Source organism: Dreissena polymorpha, chromosome 9 (assembly GCF_020536995.1).
Source record: "Dreissena polymorpha isolate Duluth1 chromosome 9, UMN_Dpol_1.0, whole genome shotgun sequence".
NCBI lineage: Eukaryota > Metazoa > Mollusca > Bivalvia > Myida > Dreissenidae > Dreissena > Dreissena polymorpha.
In genome coordinates this window covers 73,263,023-73,277,370 of record NC_068363.1, presented here as the reverse complement: position 1 = coordinate 73,277,370, position 14,348 = coordinate 73,263,023, and the positions used below count along the sequence as shown (strand labels likewise).

At 35.2% G+C, this 14,348-nt stretch overlaps 1 protein-coding gene across 1 annotated transcript; it reads left to right on the top strand.

The window, feature by feature from the left end:
* Positions 1–8,152: 8,152 nt before the first annotated feature.
* Positions 8,153–13,449, top strand: LOC127846166 (keratin-associated protein 19-3-like). The gene is made up of 4 exons (XM_052377343.1): positions 8,153–8,159; positions 10,676–10,858; positions 11,071–11,268; positions 13,314–13,449. The coding sequence occupies exons 1-3, from the start codon at positions 8,153–8,155 to the stop codon at positions 11,253–11,255; spliced, it is 375 nt and encodes a 124-aa protein (XP_052233303.1). The 3' UTR covers positions 11,256–11,268; positions 13,314–13,449.
* Positions 13,450–14,348: the final 899 nt, after the last annotated feature.

Sequence of the window (14,348 nt, the reverse complement as noted above, 5' to 3'; positions counted from 1 at the left end):
AATTATAAAGCGTTGCAACGCGAAACGATTGAATAATTTGGAGAGTTCTGTTTTTGTCGTGAAATTTTGTGAAACTACGAAGATTGCTTATATAAGGTATAAAATACGTCATGAATGTGTACTCGGCGGAATAGCTCAGTAGGTTAAAGCGTTTTTACTTCAGGACTCTGGCAGGACTCCAGGGGTCACTGGTTCGAAACCTGCTCCGGGCAATGTTCTTTTCCTTTTTTTATTTTTTTTCTTGATTTTTTACTGGAGCTTTTACGATCCAATGTTTACATTTATTAATATAAAGCATTTAATGAATAAGTTAAAAAAATGCCAAAATCTGTGAAAAGGCCCCTTTAAGCTTTAAACATTGGTGTGAATTCACAACAATATTAAAAGCTTTAGATTTCCGAAACTTACAGGTTTAAACTGACGATTATCCACATCAACTCTCGTATTGCTTCCACCATTTTTTTCACAAATCAATAACGTCACAGGTTTTTTTAATCTGATTTTTTGGGAAAGACCTTGCCATTTTTTAGGAAAAAAATTGCGCGAAATGCCTAATTTGGGGGGGGGGAATAATGAAAGTCTTAAATAATCAATTTAACATATTTTACTGTTTTCAAAAAAATTCAAGGAATTGTTTAATTATACAATATTTGTCTACACTGGATCAGGTTAACTTATATAATGAGATCGATTTGTTGTTTCAATTTTCATTTTTTTACCAATGAGCCATTAATAGGTTGATATTTCTCAATTCTCGGTACTCAATTATTTTAAATACTGAATTCTGCCAAATTCTTATCTGTTGCTCGGCAAATTTAGAATCTGTTTTTCTTTTAAACAAACATGTTAAATATCTCATCGTAGTCTTTTTCAGTGATTTCCTTTCAAAAATTATAAATACTCAGTTTTAATACCTTTGTCAGTGTTTTTGTTCCGGTTCAAATTCAGGGCCCTATTCTCAATGCAAAAAGTATATATTGGGACTTAAAAAATCCCAATAAAAGGTTTAAAAAAAACAATTAAACTTTTAGAAGGGAAAAATACGTCTAGGGCCTTCTCAGAGAAGGAAAAAAAACTTGAGTCGGCAATTATCAGACCATAGTCTACGACCTCCTGTAGCAGTTGCTTCCATTCGCTGCACATATCAAAATACATGTTACATCAACCATCGATAGATGAAGCATTCCTGATCACAATGGGGACTGATCGGGGATGTGGGTACAAGGCGATAAGAAAACATTGCCTAGAGGCTTATCTCGATTGGCGAGCGTCAATCCCCTTGTTTATCAGGGACAATAAAACATAGCTGCTCTTTTGTTTTGAGGGAAAGTGTACTGTGGGCCCTTGCACGAGAGAAAAAATTGCAGTGGGCCGATTAAAAAAAATATAATAGTTCGACAGCCAGCTGGGGGGGGGGCGGGCCCCTGGGCCCATGGCCTGGGTACGGGCCTGAAACTGAAATATACTCATATATACTAATATTTCAATAAACAGTCACATATATATTATAAATGAAAGATTTACATGTAAATAATAGTATCATAATTCAATCATTAAATAAATCATCATTAACGCTGAGTTTTCTTTAAAATGTCGGTTAATAAATCAAAATATTTCAATTATTGTATGGTGCAAATGTTTGAATACAAATATAAACATTTGTGAAAATATTGACATTTTGAAAAAAAAAGGTTAAATCAAGTCGTTTGTTAGTTAAAGCAAAATTAGGAGAACTTTGTGCAAATTAAGTCATGATTTGAATACAAATATGTATAACATTAAATCTTATGCACTAATCTACAATTGCATATCTTCCAATACAGTATGTTGATTGTAAACATTTCAATGAAAATGCTATTTTCGGCTCAGATTGATCGAAGGTGCGGAGAGAACATTGTCCCGAATACTGTAAGTCGCCAGTATCTAACTAAAAACAAGGAAATTCCGCTTCCACGGGGAGAATTTGCGTCAAATTGAGTAGTTTCTAAAATAATTTAAAGGTTTACCATTTTATTGTTAAATACATAGTAACAGAGACAAGAGGTACCTGAATTTCGATCGTTTTTAAATATATGAATTAATATTAATATTGTTGACAGCTAATGTACCGGTTGAAGTTATTGTAACAGGCGGATTCTTTTTATTAGGATTATCTAATTTTAAGTACACGGATTTTCTGTTTGGTATAATGTCAAATTTTAGTTTACATAACAGTGAAATATGTTAAGAGAATTTCGTCAAATATCTTTGTTTAATCTTTTGAAATTTAAATTTAATTAAATTGCACATACAGTTTTGGTGTCTTCAGTTAATTTATGGCGTACATGTAGTATTTAAATTGAGTATTGTTATGGTATAAAATTATTTCAATAAGAATAATATTTTGACATTAATCTCACGGATATTAAAAATTGTGTAAGACATATTTTGATCACCTCAAGTAAATGCAACAGATATCCAAAATTTAAGTTAAGAACAAAATACTGTTCCGCCGCCGGCCACCCCTGCCGTGGTGGTACGGTAACGGGACAAGGTTCCAGGCATATGCACGCAGGTCCGTTGTGGCACAACAACGATATTTAATATTTGTATGGAAGGATGACGCAGTCCGAGTTCCGGTTAAGACATTGATTTATTTTTCTATTGGGTTCGCATGGTATTCATATAATGGCATTGGTAATTACATCATACAAGTACATAGGTTATACACATGCAAAATCTGGTACATTGATGAACTATAATATTGTCATATCTAGGCATAACTGTCTCTGAGCTCCGTACCCATCATAACAATGGCCGCTGTTTATTATTATTGTTGTCAGGAAAGTAACTGGTTATTTATTATAACATATACGGAGCAGCTCCGGGTGGAACTGTTCTGAAAATACGGGCATGTTTACTATGTTATATACCCCACTTTCTGCCATCCAGAGTGGTTTATATTTAAATTACAAAGGAGGTTTCGTCGGAAAAGTGTTAGGAAAGATTGGCCAATGCTCCGGAAAAGTCTGGGTTTATATACCCTATGAATCACTCCGGATGACGTCATAAAAATTATGACATGTACGGAGCTCTGTAGAATAAGAATTTACGGTCATAACCGAGCAACGTTTCGGCGATGTTCGTAACATGCCGAAGCGTATAGTTTGAAGTCAACATGTATATTTAAGGATAATATATTCTTAACAATTATTTATATAACTATAGTAAACCAACATAAACTCCGACATCTTGCTAGTTAGAGTGAAAACAGTAGAATTTTAACATCAATTATAATGCAAAAGATTGAGGGAACGCCCATGACGACAATTCGATTCGTCTCGGAATTATTACTATATTTAGATCGGGAGACCCCGGACATGCGGGAGGCGGAAAACTACAACGGGCGAGGCATGGTCAGGGGTGATAACCCAAAAAAAGGGTTAGGGTAAGGGTAAGGGTTAGGGGTCGGGTTAGGGTTGGGTTTAGGCTAACCCAAACCCTAACCCGACCCCTAACACTTACCCAAACCCTAACCCTAACCCTCTAACCCCCCTTGCACAATACCATACCATGCCTCGCCCGTTGTAGTTTTCCGCCTCCCCGGACATGCAGGTTGTTTAGCAAATGAAGTTACAATTTATTATGCGTAGTAGCATTTCATGACGAAAGCTTTCTAACAATACGTTATCATTGATACATTATGATTATAGTGTTTTCTTGTTTTGCCGTTGTTGTTGTATTTTCAAGGAGGCGTTCAGTTTGCCGTTGTTGTTGTATTTTCAAGGAGGCGTTCAGTTTGCCGTTGTTGTTGTATTTTCAAGGAGGCGCACTGACTATAATACTTATACACTTCATTTATAAAAGCTTGAAACTTTTTTCAGAGAATCGCACTGAATTCGTTGCTCGCAATTCTGAGTGTGCTAAGCCTCGCATCCATAGCCTTCGTCAACGCCGGCTACTGTGGTGCCGTCGGTGGTTACGGCACCACCGGATAAGGCTATGGTTCCGGGTATAGCGGAGGCGGGATATTCGACATGCTCATTTTCTGTGAGTAAACAAACACACGCGATGCGTGCATTTGCTTTTTATTATATACTTATTTAATGTTTTATTCTTTCGGAATAGGTAACACAGATGATTCGTGTGGTTATTGTTGGCGCTTTATCATTTTACGATATTTTGATATGGGCTTGACCTTAACGAATCGTTGTCTGAAGATTGTATTTCACGCCTGTTTCATGTATGTACATGTATACGTAACACTACTACATAATATAGGAGGAATATTCGATAACGTTTGCAAATGTTTTTTAGTTCACCTACGTCCTTTCAAAACAGGTTTATGGTTTATGTTGCCTCTTGCCTATTTTGTTGATTTTTCATTTAAATGATTTAAATCGTGTGTCGTCATACAAAAAAATCATATTAAACTATTTACTGTTACCGTGTTTTGGTTATTGACGCATATATTTTGTAGTTAAAAAAAACAATCATATTTTATTTAACATTTCGTTTGAATTGTATTGCAACATAAATATATTTTAAGAAGCTCATTATTTATTACATATTGTGTGTTGTGAGAACATATATTTTTGATAATGTCCTATGATTAACAAATATTCATTGTATTGCTTGTTTCAGGTAAAACAAAACTAGAAACAAGGGCTGTTTGTAAAACATGCATGCCCCCCATATGGGCTGTCCGTTGTACTGGCAGCCATTGTGTGAATACGACTTTTGTCACTGTGATCTTGACCTTTGACCTAGTGACCTTAAAATCAATAGGGGTCATCTGCAAGTCACAATCAATGTACCTATGAAGTGTCATGATCCTAGGCAAAAGCGTTCTTGAGTTATCATCCGAAAATCATTTTACTATTTCGGGTCACAGTGACCATGACCTTTGACCTTGTGGCCTCAAAATCAATAGGGGTCATCTGCGAGTCATGATCAATCTACCTATAAAGTTTCATGATCCTAGGCAAACGCGTTCTTGAATTATCATCCGAAAATCATTTTACTATTTCGGGTCACCGTGACCTTTGACCTAGTGACCTCAAAATCAATAGGGGTCATCTGCGAGTCATGATCAATCTACCTATGAAGTTTCATGATCCTAGGCGTATGCGTTCTTGAGTTATCATCCGGAAACCATTTTACTATTTCGGATCACCGTGACCTTGACCTTTGACCTAGTGACCTCAAAATCAATAGGGGTCATCTGCGAGTCATGATCAATCTACCCATGAAGTTTCATGATCCTAGGCGTATGCGTTCTTGAGTTATCATCCAGAAACCATTTTACTATTTCGGGTCACCGTGACCTTGACCTTTGACCTAGTGACCTCAAAATCAATAGAGGTCATCTGCAAGTCATGCTCAATGTACCTATGAAGTTTCATGATCCTAGGCGCAAGCGTTCTTGAGTTATCGTCTGACAACCACCTGGTGGACGGACCGACCGACCGACCTACCGACCGACCGACCGACCGACCGACCGACAGACAGACAGACCGACATGAGCAAAGCAATATACCCCCTCTTCTTCGAAGGGGGGCATAAAAAAAACCTTATACACTCATTGTATATATTATTACTTTACTTTAATACTTTACAGTATTATTAATAAGTTTTGATTTTTTTTCAGTGTTTGTCTTCATCATTCTAATCCGCATGCTGTTTGGTTTCAACAGCGGAGCTGGCATCAACTCACAAAATAGCTATTAAAGCTAAGAAAAAGTTCGAGGTATATTTCATTTGATCAACAACCAAATTGACAAACGTTTTAATGGTTTAGATATTACACATCATATCCAAATGTCTCACACGTAAGTATATTTATAAATCCTATAGTAAGTTTCAAATAAAGTTCAAGCTATAAAATTCTCTTTCTATTTAAATGCTAGTTCCCCCTGTATGTGATCATTAGTCGACTCTCATTTCGTATCAAATATCATTTGGAATGACAATACATTTTTTTTGTCGTCGTTTTCAGATATCAGGAAAGGCTAACCAAAATATTATTTCATCTTACTGCAAAACTTGATTGCAATGATAAAAAATAATTAAACGAGCAAGCTAAATATGTGTTGTTCTTTGTTTTCATTTGCAAGAATATATCCGTAAATAATTAGTTCCTTGGTGAGATTATTGAATATTTGAAAGCAGTTGTGCCAAGATATGCTGTCTGAATAAATAAATAAAACGGAAACAATCGACTTTCAATAAACGACAATAGAAATGTATACGCATTTAGATTACCACAGCATTTTCCTAAAACGAGGAAAGTCAAATCTTTTCAAAGCTTAAAAAAGTAATTCAGATAAAGTTAAAGATTAAATACCTACTGACTATTCGGCCATAACATACTCTAAGCCGGACTTCTTTTATGTCACAACAGACGTTCGGCAGATTTCATTCCGCGAAAAACTGAGTTTATTTCACAGAACATGGTTCTTTAGTTTAGAGTTTTGTAAAAGTAAAATAAAAAAGAAAGTATTTAATAAATGGAATATTAAAACTACTAAGGTTTTATAAGACCGTGTGTTAGACTCGTTGGTTGTGTCATGAAGCATCGACTTTGCGCCCATCGTTTTGTACGACTTTTCACAGCCAAACGTTATCAGAACAACACACCAGCATGCTATTATAACATAATATTAATTGTATACACAAACCCGTATCCTTACGATTGTCACCAAGATGAACCAATACTGTGATTCTAACAAAATGCAAAACAGTGCGATGGGTACAACAAATACAAGAAAAACCAAACAACACTACCACCAAAGTTTGTGAGAATTTACTAAGCTGCGTGACTTAGAAACGTTGGGGATCAGATCGGTTGTGTTTGACAGTAAAGACATGCAGATATCATAATAATCTATTGCTATCTTAAGACACCATGTAACAATGCAGCATCAACTTTAGTTCAAACGTATTTTGATTTGCTCAGTAAATTGGTGATATTCGAAACCACAAGAGATGAATTACTAGCCAAAAGTATGCAATAGAACGCTCAAAACAAATAACCTGGTTAACACGGAAGCGCAATTCAAAATACATTACTTAATATGTGCACACCAAACATTTTAAATCACCGTAAATGACACCACGCTTTTGATGACATACGCTAGACGTTTAGAAATTGAATTTTTTTCATTTTGAAGACGAGTTTTAATCAAATCGAATTATTTTCTTCCATATGCGTTTCTTTGGTAATTTAATTCGATGATGTAAAACTGTTTAAATGTTATGCTCTAAAACAACAAGACCAAGACAACGGACATATATATAAGCTGATTTCGTTCCCCACCCTAACATCTTTGTTACGCAGTCGGTGTGAAAATATATGTTTTGACAAAAAATAATAAAGAGCCTAAAGGCTTTAACCACACAATATTTCCTACAAAAGCATCGATTATGATGCAGATCTTCATACCATTCTTTCAAAGGAAACAACAACAAAATATCATTCAAGTCAAGCAAAGTGTTTTCACAGCAAGTCCCTTTCTTCTGGTACACATGCAAGTCCTTAAATAGACTTAGCCTTTTGAATTCCTGATTATCTTTTAAACTACCTACAACGCTTTTCTTTCTTCACGAATGTTTATACCTAGGTATCAATCTGGGTTAAATTATGCCAAGCATTTTTATGTCCCCCACCACTTTAGTGGGGGACATATTGTTTTTGCCCTGTCTGTTGGTCTGTCTGTTGGTTTGGTCAAACTTTAACATTTGCCATAACTTTTGCAATATTGAAGATAGCAACTTCATATTTGGCATGCATGTGTATCTCATGAAGCTGCACATTTTGCGTGGTGTAAAGGTCAAGGTCAAGATCATCCTTCAAGGTCAAAGGTCAACAAAAATGTCAAAGCGGCGCATAAGGGGACATAGTGTTTCTGACAAACACATTTCTTGTTCATATAGCACTCGTTAAAGGATAAGCAAACACGCTCGTTAGCAGAAAATAACCAATAGACTCAATATCCGAATGGTAGTCATGGCTCACTAAGGAGCTTAGGCCATGATCAGACGAACTTCATTCAATATTCTGATACAAAATTCTGACTTCAGTCAAATGGTCGACAAAAAATATTGTATGAGAGATAGACCTAACTCTAACAGTCGCGTCGCCAATAGCGGAAATTCCCCAATAGAGGAACAAATGGATGGTTAGTGGTTCATATTTTCTTATTTTGTCATTATGTCAACTTGTTATCCGAGCTTTACAAATAATTAACGGACCATGAGATAATTGTTAAACAATGCTCTCACCTTTTTATAATTTATGTTTGTGCATTGAAAGACCTGCTCTTATAATCAAATGGAGGGCCAGTCTCCAAATGCTAGGCAACTATAACTCTAACTTTTAACGGTCGTATAACATTATTATCTCAAAATTGTTTTTAACCGTCGAGGTAGACATTGACATTTCGCATGTGACCACAACAGCAGCTGAACGTTGTAAGTAATTATATTGTAACCGTTTATGTGATATGAGATAAAAATCTAATATTTTAAATGATGGGTCATTGATTTGTTTACATTTAATTATATTTATATTTAAAATTCCAACTAATAAGATTCAGTGAACCAATAGCTTGCAATATAAGTCTACAATTAAGTAAGTAGGGGATGTTGTCAGATTGTTGTTAATATTCAATATAAATAAATACGTGTCTTAAAAGTAATTCTTTTTCCAAAAAAAAATTATTATGTTTGGGACCAGCCTTAAAGAAAATAGTGGTGGTCTTGTAATTCCTCAAAAAAATAACCGCGCTTAATTAATATGATGCAAGAAATGTTGTTTGTAGTCATACTCGAGCTAAACGTATTGATTGTTTGTAAATATATAAATTAGTCCAAAGGTTGTCACTGTTCCGTTATTGGCAGCCATTTTCTATCCTGCAGATAAATTTGATGTCACATTGGCAAAACATTTCGCACAAACTTCTTACCATAGGAAACGTTCAATAATCAGACATTACTTGCAACAAAACCGTATTGATTAATTGCAGAAAACTTTACCAGTATTACCTCACATTTGCCTTAGAATCTCAGTAAATGATGGATTCTATAAGCACACTAGAGTTGTTTCAATAAAAAAATAAAGCGATGTTTAACAATGACCGTAATTACAAATAGTTACACGAAAATGTACAAAATAGACATACAAAAAAACGTAGAAGATCTTAATCTAGATAAACGGACCATTCAACTATGTCTTTGACTACAAGTGTTGACATCAAATACTGAAATATTACTACATTCCACACCTCTGCAGAAATAAACACTGATAAAGCAGTAAGTTTAGTTAGTTTATTAACAAGGTGAAAATAATGTTAGGGTGTTAACACAGCAAATCTGAATCCGCATAACTATTGACCGTCTCATGGTTTCATTAGCATCATAAATATGTTGTTTCATTGCAATTTAAAAATAAAAACTTGTTTTATCTTTTGAATAAACATAAAATGAGTCGCTTTCTGAGAAAACTGAGCTTAATGCATGTGCGTAAAGTGTCGTTCCAGATTAGACTGTGCAGGGACGACACTTTCCGCGGACTACACAGGCTTATCTGGGACGACAGTTTACCTACATGCATTAAGCCCAGTTTTCTCAGACCGCGACTCATTTGTTTCATCTGTTTAAAATACAGTTTTACTGGAGTATCCGAGATACGCGTGGCAACATCCGTCCAAGTTATATATAGATCAATACGCTACATTCATCAAAGCAAAATATTGAACTTGATATTCCTTAAGGGTAAATATTTTCTCGGTTCAGTTTTCAGGATTGTCAAATTCGACGAAATGTGTTAAATTCCGATAAAAAAATAAAACGATCAGCCAATCAATCCTAGGTGGAAAATCTATTTTCGATAAAGCGTTTCCCGTCAAGTTTCCGCCGTAAAACGTATAAAATACCACGCTATTCAGGATAGGTTCGTTGTGAGCTGACTGCTTATCTGCTATAACACAAAGGTAAGATGCTTATTTGTTTTCACTTTTGAAAAATAATTTTCAGTCAGCGTTGGCAGTTATTTAATAAAAAATAATGTGGTGTGTGATAGTTAAAAAAATATGTTCCAGCTATCACAGTTACGTGATCTAATAATAAGTTAGAGATCATTATACGTATAATTTGAAATTAATAAACAATAATGTGTCACAATTACTGAAAAACAAACACTTAATTTTGTCTTTTCTGCACATTAAAACAAATGTATTTTGGTGTATAAATTCTTTTAAAGATCCTCGTGTGATCCTTATTGTCCCCTATCGGTGAAACCGAGGTGACTTATGGTTTGCGCTTTGTGTGTCCGTCAGTATGTCAGTCAGTCAGTCAGTCAGTCTGTCACACTTTTCAGGATCCTGCGATAACTTTAAGAGTTCTTAATATTTTTTTCATGAAACTTGAAACATGGATAGATGGCAATATGTAGATTATGCACGTCATTTCATTTTGTTCATACGTCAAAACTTCTGGTTGCTATGGCAACAAATAAAAACAAAAATTTGACAATGGTGGAGTTCCACCGGTAGGGGACCATATTGCTTGACAATAGTCTTGTTCATAATGTATTCAACGGATACGAGACCCTATCACATGGAATGATACTCGCCATGTAAGTCTATAAAGGTTTGCTTACGAGTGCTATATTTTCATCTTGTCCATCTCTCCACAGGCACCATGAAGTTGTTCCTGATTGGCCTTCTGGGAGTGTTCAGCGCCGTGTTTCTCGCGGCCGCCCCGGCCTATGCCTTTTACCCGAGTACCTATAGTTACGGCATCAGCCCATACAGCTACGGATATGGCGTCAGCGGTGGCGACGGCGGCTTTGGTGGAATCTTCAACATTTTGATTTTCCGTAAGAAGCCAACTTTTTGTCTTTAAATAAATGCTGCAGTAAAAGTAATAAATATTTAATTGTTCTGATTTATCACAGAGCTTAACACTTAATATTGAAGCGAATGTGCATTCTACCCCCATCAGACTGTGCGTCTTCAAAATAAATTAATAGTTTAAATTACTCGTCAATAGTGTTTACAATTCTAACGCTGTCTTTTTGATATTTTACAGTGTTCGTCTTCATCATCATCATCAATGTTCTGTTTGGAACTGGATTTAACAACAACAACAACAACAAAGGAGGCAGCAACTATGGCAACAACAATTACGGCAACAACTATGGCAACAACCATCATGGCAGCAGCTATGGCGGAAGTGGTAGAGGAAGGTACTATGATGATTGGTACAAGAAATAAACCTTACACTTTGGTAAGTACGATATCCATCCGCTTGTTTGAATTGCATATGTATAGTTTACTACAGTCAGTTAACCAGTTTAGAAAAACGTTAATTCTTTATTATGTGGTAAAAGCCTTTAGGCTCTACAATAACTTCTTGAAGGATTTAGTGTCAATGTGAGATGTTAAAATAAAGGGTAAAATGTATTTTGTATGATAACAGGTTAGGCCAGACGGCATATGCAGTGTTTGTTGTTCTTTTTGTCAAAAATAGCCCATTAAAGTTCGCCCTTTGGTAAATTTTTAAAAATCATTCAACTTACAGAATTAGTATTTCAAAACATTGTCATGGCATTTGTTTTCAATCAGCAAAAAGTTCATTGGAAAATAAAAAAGCCTTCTATATCCATACGCACATTTCAAAACATAACTCATTCAATTAGTTCCGCTTAATTTTTTGCTGCATTTATCCCCACTGTAAGCATAATACAAATGCTTTCTTGCTAAAACTTTGTAAATTTATTCCTTTACATAATGTATACGTTAGACTCTTTATCATTTTGATTGTATTGGGGCATTATGGAAAATTAAATAAAAATTAATCGGAACTGCTGATCATCCGGAACTGATTGACAAACTGTAGTATTCTAAACATTTCTGAGATTCTCGTTTTTAACATTAAAGAATAAAGAGTAGCATGATTGTTGAACTGGTATTATTGAGTTAATTGTGCGGCATGAAAATCCAATCTGTAGAATAATCCAATATAATTGTGTTAATTTTATAATGCTTAAGAATGGTAACGTACAAAAATGGTTTAGATCCCACCAAAAACGGCTGAATACCTTTGGGTATTTTAATTTAAATAAGTATTTACATAAAGGGAATTAACACATTGTTGACAAAGCTATAACTTAATCCAATAATGAACAATATTACTTATTCCGTGTCATGAACAGAATGCTTCATTGATTCTTAATTACCCCATTTATGCCTAGCGTCTAGAAAAAAGGCCTTGGAAAACAGCGTAGACCCAGATGAGACGCCGCATGATGCGGCGTCTCATCAGAGTCTGCGCTGTTTGATATAAAATATCTTAATATAAAATACATAAAATATCTAAATATCTAAATAAATATACTAGACATCCCTTATTTTTGATATACATTGAACCAATTATGAAGGATGTGAGAGTACACTAGGCATAAATGGGTTAAAATAAAATAACTATTTTAGTAAGCATACGTAAGCGCTCTATGAATAACAATTCCTAAATTCCAACTTCACTGAGCCCATGTCGACATACAAATGCCTGTTCTGGTCTCGCCCCCCCCCCCTCCCCGTTTTCCATTGATATTGTTAAAAAAATAGTGAATTTATATCTGTAAACTTGATGTGCATGTTAACTTATGTCGGAATTCCAGCCCCTCCCCGTTTTCCATTGATATTGTTAAAAAAATAGTGAATTTATATCTGTAAACTTGATGTGCATGTTAACTTATGTCGGAATTCCAGCCCCTCCCCGTTTTCCATTGATATTGTTAAAAAAATAGTGAATTTATATCTGTAAACTTGATGTGCATGTTAACTTATGTCGGAATTCCAGCCCCTCCCCGTTTTCCATTGATATTGTTAAAAAAATAGTGAATTTATATCTGTAAACTTGATGTGCATGTTAACTTATGTCGGAATTCCAGTTCCGTTTTATTGATGTTAATTAATAGCACCTTTCATCATTCTTCAGTAAAATCGTTGTTTGTGACATGCCAGCCGTAGTTTGTGTTGAAAATTCCAATGTTATAAACTAAACAAATGAACGGAACGCTTAACCTCAATATGTTAACAAATATTGGCAAAAAAGATTTAAAATGCGTACCTTTAGCATTATTTTGCTTTTTTGTTTGCATAAGCGACATTTAATCCTTAACGTATTGTCCACAAGTTATTAAGGATTTAAATATATTGCATGTAATATAGTTTACAGTCAACTTTTCTCTGAAGAATAAAATACATTCTTATATATAATTTTAGATTCTGAACATATTAATTTATTAATTGGTTTCGTTTTGATTTCAGAGACTGACTGCTTTCCATGTTCGACCGCTCTAAGCCAATCTTACCTCACTGCACTGTTGTGGGACCGAGATCTATTGACTTGTGTTTGTTAACAGATCTTTGATCTGAACACAATACTGCGTGTATAATAAACTTTGCATCTGAAACCTATCGGCGTTTGCATTCATATAAATTATAGCTTGCATTTGTTTAACCCATTTATGCCTAGTGGACTCTCCCATCCTTCTAAATTGGATCAATTTATTTCCAAAATTAGGGATGTCTAGTATATATTTTTCTATAGTTAAAATATTTCTTACAGAAATTCCTTTAAGCAAACAGCGCAGACCCAGATGAGACGCCGCATCATGCGGCGTCTCATCTGGGTCTACGCTGTTTGCCAATGCCTTTATCTAGACGCTAGGCATAAATGGGTTAAACTTTACACTACTGCACACGTGTTGAACACCAAAACTCACTAATGATCTTTCAACACGGGTATATCATACTGATTTTTTACATTATTACATTCTATGGTTTGTTATCATAAATTTTGCCGTGTACGCTGCTGATTATTTGCGTCTTGTTTTGTGAAAATAAGGCAAAATGCATGCGCGTAAAGTGTCGTCCCAGATTAGCCCGTTCAGTCCGCACAGGCTAATTAGTGACGACACTTTCCACTTTAATGGTATTTTTCGTTCAAAGAAAGTCCCTATTTAACGAAAATCTAGTTTAATCGTAAAGTGTTGTCCTTGATTAGCCTGTGCAGACTGCACAGGCTAATCTGGAGCGACTCTTTACGCACATGCATTAAGCCCAGTTTTCGCAGAACACGACTCATTTTTACGCGTAAACATGGTCGCCGGGCAAAAATAATACACCGGGTAGTTCGGAAATCTTGCCAAAATGGTGTGTGTCTTTTTGCGTCGATATTTTTCTTACCGTTTTTAACAGTCTTTCGGTCATGGCGGTCAGTAAAAACTACTCTTACAGTTTCCTGGACAACCTCCGACACTAAATACACATACATATGACAGTTACTTACAATATGTTCAT